This window comes from Semicossyphus pulcher, unplaced genomic scaffold (assembly GCF_022749685.1).
Source record: "Semicossyphus pulcher isolate SPU_LCO1_2020_fin unplaced genomic scaffold, fSemPul1.0.p SCAF_18, whole genome shotgun sequence".
Lineage (NCBI taxonomy): Eukaryota > Metazoa > Chordata > Actinopteri > Labriformes > Labridae > Semicossyphus > Semicossyphus pulcher.
The window spans coordinates 20,163,834-20,174,268 of record NW_027211691.1 but is presented as its reverse complement, the minus strand read 5'-3'; the positions used below and the strand labels follow the sequence as shown (position 1 = coordinate 20,174,268).

General features: G+C 40.2%; 1 protein-coding gene across 1 annotated transcript; it reads right to left on the bottom strand.

The window, feature by feature from the left end:
* Window positions 1-1,523: 1,523 nt before the first annotated feature.
* LOC138596174 (ADP-ribosyl cyclase/cyclic ADP-ribose hydrolase 1-like) lies at window positions 1,524-7,886 on the bottom strand. The gene is made up of 10 exons (XM_069667789.1): window positions 7,814-7,886; window positions 7,446-7,567; window positions 7,230-7,353; window positions 5,404-5,530; window positions 5,165-5,300; window positions 3,798-3,880; window positions 3,594-3,667; window positions 3,419-3,511; window positions 2,845-2,931; window positions 1,524-1,623 (listed from the first exon to the last, which is right to left on the bottom strand). The coding sequence occupies exons 2-10, from the start codon at window positions 7,549-7,551 to the stop codon at window positions 1,524-1,526; spliced, it is 930 nt and encodes a 309-aa protein (XP_069523890.1). The 5' UTR covers window positions 7,552-7,567; window positions 7,814-7,886.
* Window positions 7,887-10,435: the final 2,549 nt, after the last annotated feature.

Sequence of the window (10,435 nt, the reverse complement as noted above, 5' to 3'; positions counted from 1 at the left end):
ATACAATTTTTAAAACGAAACAAACTTTACCAACGTGATTCAAAAACACATTTGAATCATAGAAAATTGATTGCACAGCTAAAATATGTCCCCTTTAATGCAGCTTCTAAAGGTCAGGCTTATTTTTACCTTATAGCTATATTGTCGGTTAGCTAGGACTTTCAACATAGAATCAGATAATATTATCTTCATCCACAATAATACATCAATATTAATTACAGTATATTATGAAATATTAATTGAACCTGCAAAGTTACTACTAACTAATCGGCATCATCAACATGATTAGTAAAAAGTAATATCCATATCCAGTAGAAGTTTAAAGTAGCAGACAATAGAAATACTCGAGTAAAGGGAATACTGATTAATTGGATATATATTTTATTTGTTCATTTATCTGTTTTATTATATTGTTGTGTATCAAGTAATCCCCGAATCAAGGTCTAAATGCAAATCCTTCTAACAAAGATATAGTTTAAGTTTATATTTTCTGACTTAATTTAGGCAAATCTACTCATGATTCATATGCAAATATGTGTCTAAAAATGGGGGGAGGATGCAGCTCTTCTACAACTTGCAAAAACACGACATACTGCCGTTGTCCTAATTTGTTGTTACAGCTTTGACAACAGAGGACCTCCTACCTGGTTTTACTGCTTTGAGGAAGTAATTCACAAAGCACAAAAATATACTTGGGGTGCAAGCGTAAACAAGTTTAGACGCATTAAAACAGAACAGGTAAAGGCAGAACTCTTTCGCCTTTTGTATCAGGCAGGTAAAAGTTTAAACCGAGGGGTCTTAACAGTAGCTGCGAGAAGTTCATGCAGCAGTCATCAGCTGCAGAAAGATTGTTGTGGGCCATAAACCAAAGTTCACGGAAAAGTCATCAGACGTGAACATGTTGAGAAATGCTGCAGACCTTTGAGTACAAAAAGGTGAATCAAATTGAAAGTTTGACCTTTCCAAGAAACCAGTTCTTCGTGTAACAACTTAATGATGTAATAGGACGTGTTTATCATCTGGTGCATGTCTCGTACTCCTATCATCTTGCACCATAAATAAAATGACTTGTTAGGTGATAGTATGTTGTGTTGTTTCTGCATTTAATAGCAAGGATTTATCAAAAAATAAGAAGTTGCATATCTGTATCATATGGGTGTTTTACTTGTTACATAATATTAAAGGTTATTGTAACCCTAAACTCATGTACATCATGCAAGACCTGCAAGTACAGTGTTTCCCCAGTGTAACTAGATTTTGAACGATAGAGTGCTTTGAAATTAGGCAACAATGACCCACCTAAAGGTCCATAAATATCACCAAATATTACATTCAAATTAGCAAAATATTGTACAGAAACATTTAGGGTAAAAGAGGCTTTCTAACCTAATCTGCTAATGAAATTGGATCATTGAAAAGAGCAAGGCATAAAGAAACATACTTACATGCTTTAATTTGGAAACAGTTTATTTAGTGCATCTCTTTGCTGAGCACAAGGATACAAAATAACCAAAATGGGTGATTCAGTTTAATGTGAGGCTCTTCCTGTGTGAGAGGCTGTTCGCACATGTTTGGCAGGAGGGCTGTTTGGGGTTCTGGATGCACTGAAGGATCATCAGGGTGCTGTGGACAAATATGATATCTGTTACTCCAGGGTGCTTTCATCAGGAAGTTCATTATTAAGCCATGAACAACATCTGTATCATTCCTTACACTACTCTGTAAGCATAAACTACTGTATTAATTATCACAAAACTGTCCACCCTAAGAAGACCAGTGGGATCAGCTTACATGCAATGACAAAGCTGTTTGGCTGTAGTAATTATGATGTCAGCAAAGGTGGAAGTTAGCATTCCAACTTCCTCCCTTTGCAAACTTTCTCGCTCTATAACTTTACAACCACCAACGACCTTAACCCTTTTTTTTTTAAAGTACGCCTAGATGGTTCCTCAACAAAACCCAGTGTTATTTTTTTTTTTGTCTATGGTGAGAATGATCCCCTTACCAATCCACAGTTTTATCTTTCTGGGGAACCAGATTAGCTCATGTTTAGTTTGCTTTGGCATGTACTTCTCATCCCCCTTCTGTTAACACAGTTTTTAGTCTGCCCTGATTTAGGTAGAGCCAATCACAGCCACTAAACAGAAATTTGGTGGATTTAAGCACAACGGAGGCATTTTCTTTAAAACCAAGATGTCTGCCGCTGAAGTTGAACTTCCTGAATCTGCTATTGCACCAGTATGTTGGATGGTAGTTTACATACAAATAATAAGTGTTGGCTGTTAAATCATATCATGCCAATGTCCGAGTGTTATGTTGAACTAGGGCTCATATGAATTGGATGTTGGAACTAGCTATCTAGCCTAGCACAACATGGCGTTGCTCTGATTGGTTAAGGCATCCAGATGCAGTTTTGCCTGCGCTCTTTGATAACACCCCCTGAAACTGACAATGAGCGGATAAGTTCCAGACAAATTTACATTCATGAATCGGTTTGATGCTAAGCTAGATCCCTCCCTTCACCTAACTAAGTTGATTTTGTGTTAGGTCAAACAGGCAATATTGGCTTCAGGTAACAAAACACTTTCATGTGTTGTTCTAGAGTTCATGGACACAAAACATTTTATTTTTTTAACTAAGAGGACTTGTCGGGGGGCTGCACGGTGATGCAGCGGTAAGCGCCTTCGCCTCACAGCTAGAAGGTTCCTGGGCCTTTCTGTGTGGAGTTTGGGTTCACAGGGTTCCCTCGCCCATTAACAGCTGGGTTAGGCTCAAGCCGCCCTCCATGACCCCGAACAGGATAAGCGGTATTGATAAAGGATGGACGTGTTGGATTTCACTTACTGGTCGTTGTCAGTGCACGTCCAGCGGAAACCTCTGGATTGGAGGATCTGGATCAGGTCTGTGATGGATCCTTGACGACACGATTCTCTGTGGAGGAGAAAAACATTTGATTTGAGGATATTAATGTTTACATCTCTCTGATAAGCCCCCATAAATAAAGGTTTTATGGGCTGTAACTAATTGCAATTCTTCAACAACTCTGGGTTGCCAGGTTCTGGAAAAAAACCTGTTACAGGTGTTTATCTTTATTATTTGGTAATAACTTTGGTAATAACAGCTTAATTTCATTTTACACGTATAAAACAAAATATAAACTTGTCAAACAAAGATAGTAAAGTCATAAATTTAGCTCATCTATAGGCTAATAGATCTTTGTGGTCAACTTTCATAACCATAAAGATTGCATTTCTGAGCAATAATAATGTATCAATTTCTCCATATGAGGGTCTTCCTAAGTTTTCTGGGCGAGGAACATGCCTGAGGTTTTTTTTCCATGATGCCTTTTTAAAGCCTTTCTGCACTTATGATAAAGTTACACAGTTAAATGTGGAGGTGTCACTCGTTTTATCCTCACATAAAGGGTCCCTCCAGATTGGTCACCACCTTTATGTTGACATAATCCACCCTGCGAGGGTTCAGACTGTCCAGTTCAACACTTCCAAACATGCTGTGATAAAAATAAGAGATTATTTTAGGCAGATTCAACAACAAGCATTGCTAATATATTTAACTTATTCATCATTTTTTACCTTTTCCTATTGAAGGCGTTGGTAATAGACCCATTCAGTAACACTGTGATGTTGCCACATGCCATTTCTGCAAACTAACAAACAGGTGGGGAAAATAACACAAGAGCATTACTCCACTTCTGCTTTTGGATCACTATGTTGCATGTAAATGATAAACAACACAGCTGTGTGCACTGCAGAGCCCAGCTGAGCACTTATACTCACGTTTTGTGAGGCTTGTCTCCACAAGGAATACACCGGATGATTTCGACAAGCTGACCACTCGGGACAAGAGCCGAAGTCAAAACCTGCGAGACAAATTCACATCCATCAGCTGAAGGAAGCAGACCACCGTGATAATGTTAAACGGGGCATGAATGAAAAGTAAGACGTAGAGGTCATGTGTTTACATGCATCCGCTGGCGGCTGGCAGGTTGATCACTCAGCGCTAAGAGTGTAATAAAAGCCAACAGAAATGGCTAAACATTGAGGAGCACAGCTGCAGATGCCTGAGTGCTGACATTTCATATGAATCCCAGTGATACAAAGATTCTTCTTTTTTTAATACATGCATGCAAGTTAGTTCCACTTATAATTGTTATTATGGTTTTAAAAGAGTACTTCAGAAAAATTAACCTCATATGCTAACTTCCATCCATCCATCCATTATCCTCACGGTGACAGCAGGCTAAGCTAGGTGACACAGGCGTCCCTCTACCCAGCAACGTTTTCCAGCTCCTCCCGGGGGATTCCGAGGCGTTCCCAGGCCAAACGGAATAACTAATCCCTTCAGCAAGCTCTGGCTCTGCCCACGGGTCTCCACTCAGTTGGACCTGAGTGGAAAACCTCCAATGGGAGGCGCCCAGGAGGCATCCTAATCAGATGCCCGAACCACCTCGACTGGCTCCTTTCAATGCGAAGGAGTAGCGGCTCCACTCTAAGCTCCCCCCGGATGTCTGAGCTTCTTTCTGTCACTACCCAAAGCTCATGACCATAGGTGACGGTCGGAACGTAGATTGACTGGTTAATCGAAAGCTACCTCTTCACAAAGACATATATGCTAACTTTTTTAGCATATATGGCAACATTTTTAACAACCAATCGCTTATTTACACATTCAGCCGCTATGGACAACACGATCATTCATTTGGAGTCAGGTTTAGGCAGAATAAGTCCAATATTCATTCCCTTTTTGCTCCATTTTTGGTCTCCACCAACTAATGGGGGGTATATCTGGCCCTTAAGCAGCTAAATGCTTCACTGTTGTGTCCAGCTAGTTGCTTTCAGTCTCGGTCCGCTATTTGATGCTGAGCAGATATTGTGCAGTAGGTTGTTTGAGCTTGTTCTCTTCTGCATTTGTAAATGTTGGTTGTAAAACCAAAACAATGTAGTGAAAGACTAACACGCTCTGTAAAGTTGGGACAGCTTCTCATTCTTAGGGACCACTTCCAATTTACAGTAAATGAGGTTATTTGATCCATCGTCAATATAAAAGTCTTGATTAGTGGTGCTGTAAAGCTTTATTGGCAGACATGGAATGTAATAATGGTACTTGTATTATGTTTTACTTGTTTAAGCAGGAAAATATCTACCAGAGTCTTCCTCTTGTCCACACCAGATGAGGTCGTTGAAAATGTAGCCGACCAGCGTGTCCTCCAGGGTCCAGAAGTGACGAATAACAGCTGCATAGCTGTGCATCAGCGTCCTGGTTTTACTCCAGAACAGGAACTAAACAGAGAGGAAGGGAAACAGAAACAACTTCATTCATTTGGTAATATAAAAATGTCTCAAATTGATCTACTTTAGAAGTTTAAATCTCGCTCTTGCTCACCCGATCACAGGGCCAGGTTTGGGGCATGGCGGAAAACATGTGATGATAATCCTCCACCGTCACGTTACAGGAGGACTGACGGACAACCGCCTCCTCAAACTGTCTCCAGATGTCCTCGCAGTCATACCTACACATCAGGATTACATTTATCTTTAAGTTCTTTCAGCCTGCAGGAACCACTTATGCAAATCTTAAACATTTGATTATTGATTGATCATTAACAAAATTATCTAAAATGTGAATGTCAACTGAACTTCTTTGGTTAAGGCCCCCGTGTCCACATAGCACCTTTTTCTGGCAGAAGCGCTTGTGCGGCGAGAGAAAAAAAAGGTGCATGCGGGTTTTGTTTCTATGACAACAATAAGTTTAACTAACTACAGAGCTAACAACAAGCTCACAACACGTAGGGCGATAAAAGCACAAAACTTAACATTTTGTGTCCGGCCGATCTGCTCCCACAATTGTCATATGTACAGCTCCCGGCCAAAACAAGTTGCTCCTCCATGTTTGGTGGTAACCAGGGTGACGAGTGGCGCCCCATCTGATTGATAGCGAGATTTTCTACTCGAAGCGCTCGGTGCGGCTGCACAAAAAAGGCGGAGCGCTCTGAAAAAAAGACGCTGGGCGCAGCGCTTTTTCTCTATGCGGATGCGTGCGGTCGCATACGCTCTGTCCTCATTGGGAACAATTGAAAAAAAGACGCTGGTGCTCTGAAAAAGGCGCTATGTGGACACAGACATTTGACTGTCTGTTGATCACAGGGAAGGGTGTCACTTCAGGTTCTGGAGAACTGTGATTGACATTTCTACCTTTTTCTGACATTGATTTAAATTTATAAGGAAAAGTTATAATTAGCTGCAGCCATAATGCACAGGTGCAATGTTGAAATTCAACTCCAAAATCATATCCTAAGGACATTTACTCTTTTTTTCCGTGTTTCTTAGTAAGTTCATGGTCAGGCCCCAGAATATGTGGCTGAACTTATTCGCCCCTACCAGTCAACCAGTCAACAGTCCAACATGCTAAACTTGCTGTCTGTTCCACGCACCAACTTTAAGACCTGCAGTGATAGAGCTCTCCAGGCCATAGCACCCAAACTTTGGAAAGCTTTGCTGAACCTGTTGATGTCTTCAAATGTCAGTTAAAAACATACCTGTTTAGACAGGCATTTGGCTAATCAACCCACGTGTGGTTATTGTACTGTGTATTTCATTATTTCTTGTATTAGGGATTGATGACTTAAATTCTGTAAGCTTATATGGCCATCGTATCCGACACGTTTTATATCACTGTATTGTGTTGCCAATGTAAAGCACTTTGTGACCTATATGTCAAAGCGCTGTATAAATAAACTTACTTTTTTATTCAAGTGTTATGGTCTTTCTTTCAAATGACTTAAAATCACGAAAGCCTCACAGCCTTTGTGATCGCACTATTACTACACATGTCGTGAGACGTACTGTAAGCTCGTTTCCAAAGTAAACTAAGCAAATATCACTGACCTGAACGATCATAAAGAAGGCCCCGCATGTAATGCAAGCTAGAATTTCCCATGAGATAAAACGTCTTCTCAGACAAAGCGTATCAGTGCATGCCCTCATTCCACACCAACTTTCTCTTTCTTTCTTCCTTTCTTTCTACACAAAGAAAAAAACATCACTTAAAGTGTGTCCACCTTTCATGTGGGCTTCAACGCTGCCTCTACAACTCGTACTGTCTCTTTAAAAAAATGCTGCTGCAGATAAAATCCTCCTGCTTTGGGACGAATTTGAGCTTTTTAGGCTCAAGTCGCTGGTGTCAAAGGTCATCTGAGTACTGTACTTTACCTCAAGCTGGGGTTGACCAGTGTGATGTAACTGTAACACCTTCCAACCGCGATGTGTTTGATGTTGGGGGTTGTCCCGAGCTGGGCTCTCAGTGGACCCGGGCAGAACAGGAGCACAATAAACCCTTTGAGTTGGACACAAAGAAAGGAAGAATATCTCTCAGATTTGGGAGTGGCACATCAAAAGAAAACGGGCATGTCAGGAGCTAATACTCACACACTGTCACGCTCATTACAAAGCATGCAGATGTTTTGGGGACGTTCATGAGCGTGAGACCCCGCGTTGCTTCATCGCGCCTCAGAAAAGATGCGTGTTCGGACATGCCTTAGTCCGCCTCACTGCAACAGCAAACATTTTTATCAGTTATGAACGTTTAAAGCTGTTAAACATGGCAGCTTTTCAAACACCCTGCGGGAGGTTTCAAACATGACCTTTAGGAAACAAAACGCCCTTCTGGCATTTTAAGAAGACACACAAAAGATACACATACTTTTAAGATTACAGTGGTTAGCAAATCATTTAATACCATGGCATTAACCAGGTACACATGTCTGGCTTTGTAACAGGAAATGCAGAATGCTCACCATGGTTATCTTGCAGAAAACGGCTCCACAGTTGTGATGTTAAATGCTGTTCTCAGGTCTGCACAGATTACGTCCTATTGTGGTGTGATCTTGCGCATATACCCTCCTAATGTCACGCTCGAGAGGCTGGTCTTCATACGTCGCAGCTCCTCACCAGTCCACAGGGACATTGACACAAGAGATGTTTTTCCCACAGCTTCTTCTAAGAGTAGATCCACATGACTCCCATTATGGTCCCATTAAGTATCCAGGCACATAGAGTGCGTGCTGTTCTCTGGGACATGGTGCCACGACGGGCCTGAGGAATAAATCTATGTTACTGTTTGGACACACTTGGTTTATATGTAGTCAATTCACAGGGCAATATGTAGATAACATGAGCCTGCAGGTTGTGCAGGAGATGTTGGCCTTGAATAGTCTGGGATGTACTTTAAGGACTGTCTGTCTCCTGTTTATATCTAGATCTGCTGCTCGAGTTGTTTCTGCCTTAAGTAATTCACATACTTTTATACTTTTGTAGTTAAAATTTGTATTCTTTCCACAAAGAATTATTTAGTTGTCAGTGTTGGGATGTTTATTAACTGAACAGAAAGATAACTTTTTCCTGTTAAGTAACTTTAATTTCTTGTCAGTATTGTATCTGTGGAAAGTATTGCGTAAGTTTCTAACTAATTCAAATTCTTTCTTTTAGTTTCAGATAAACAATGACTGTGCATCTTTGAAACATTTGTTATCAACAAATTTGACCTTTGACTCTTCATTTAGCGCAATCTTGAGGTCAAAATTTCAAACTGCAAAATACCATCAGCGTCTGCCTCAGCTGTATTTTGTGTTAAACTGACGAATCTTTGCCTGCTGACAATCTATAAAAAAAGATAGTGAACATGGTAAACATAACGCATGAAGCAGGTTAGAATGCTGATTCAGCTCAAAGCATCACTGTGCCTTTAAGTACAGCCTCACAAAGCCACTGGCATGGCTGTAGTCTTATTCCCACTGAACTATTAAACTTGGGCGTGGTAAATAAATAGTGTTCTCAAAAGAGTGACCAAAGGGTTATGCTGCATTCAACCTTCAAAACTAGTTGAATTATATGCAGTATTATATGCAGTACTTGAAAGTGATGGCTGTAGGGGGGACTGCATCCTATATGTGATACCTTCATTTGCTCTATTCTCTAAATTGGTATTGCCAAACCATGTATACATGTTTTTTCTTATGCCTAAGTCAGCTTAAATCCTGTCAAGAGCACTAAATTAAATGTAATTTCCATATCTGCAACCAAACATTAGAGCTGGGCAGATGTATCGGTAGGCTGATATGCCATTATCTGCCTAGAAGCAGCTTTCTGGGTACCTTTTTTATGGTCATATTAGTGAAAAATCGGTGTATTATTCACATGGAAAAGATGTGACTTTTAAAAATTAGCTATATTGGTAATCGTTTCCCTTAGACTCTACCAAATATATCGAAAATTGCTCTCAAATTGTGATAGTATGAGTGCAATTGTCAACAAACTGCCTTGTCTTACAACATCATAAAAGAAATCATCGCTCTGGGTTAGAGGAATTAGATTTAATGTATGCACAACTGCTGCCAGACTTCTCCTTAACTGCTTAAATTATCATTTCGAATTTCTGCCACGTCTTTGTGAGATAAAGGCCGTCTGAGGTTAAAGCTGTTAGACGGAATAAGGATGAGGCGGTAACCTCATGTTTTTAAACCTAATTGTGTTGTTAGCACTGCACAGGAGGACAGAGCGTCCCCACAAGACTGCACAAACCTATTGACATAAAACGCTCTCAGGTTAAGTGGAAGAATACGGCCTGTGGGACAGGAGTCTTTTGCAGACCTTGACGAGGCAGATAAAAGCAGAACAAGCATAGCAAGTTCACTTCAGTGCTCTATTATTAAACTGAAATACGTGTTGAGTCTTTCTTACTGATATCTTGCAATCAAAAGAGTGCATTTACCACTAAGCATCCAATATTAGACACAAACTGAGACATCTGAGGTTTTGCTCCTAACTGGCATGATGGCATCAGTTTCTATCTTTAACTTAAAGCTAAAATAATTTGCATATACTTAATTCGGTCAGGTGTATCAGGTTTTTACATGTAGTCCGTCCTTAATTTCAAAGTGAATATTATGTAACACATAGAGTTGCCTGCAGCAATCAAAGCCTTAACATAACAGCATGTGACTTGATTTGACTTGAAGCCTTCCTCACAACGTCATACAGTAGCTGTGTATGATTACACACAGTGCTGCTGCTGCCTCCTGCTGGCATAAACAGGGTTTGTATTTTTGTTAGGTCTACATTAGTAGTTACCAAACTTTATAAACCAAGGCATCAGTATTTATTTGTATTATTTTGTCTACTGTCATTTCCTGTTCCTGTTTTTATGTTGCCACAAGTGCATTTAAATCATGTATGCATGTGTGTTGTTTGTGTTAAATAAGGCTCTTAATAGAACTTGAATGTAATTCAGTGTGGTCCAGAAAGACTGAGGTATGCACTTACACTTTATCAACCTGATGTTTTTTGCACCCATTACAGAAATGAAGCTGTAAAAACTCACACTTGCAGAAATCTTCCATTGTTGCTGCCTTTCCTTCACA

What these genes read in the sequence shown, in the direction of transcription:
- LOC138596174 (XM_069667789.1), bottom strand. Translation starts at nt 7,551, where the DNA reads ATGTCCGAACACGCATCTTTTCTGAGGCGCGATGAAGCAACGCGGGGT. An exon ending in AAACCTGGCCCTGTGATCGG is followed by an intron (nt 5,301 to 5,403) that starts GTGAGCAAGAGC and finishes CTCTCTGTTTAG; the next exon opens with TTCCTGTTCTGGAGTAAAAC. An exon ending in AATCTGGAGGGACCCTTTAT is followed by an intron (nt 2,932 to 3,418) that starts GTGAGGATAAAA and finishes TCTCCTCCACAG; the next exon opens with AGAATCGTGTCGTCAAGGAT.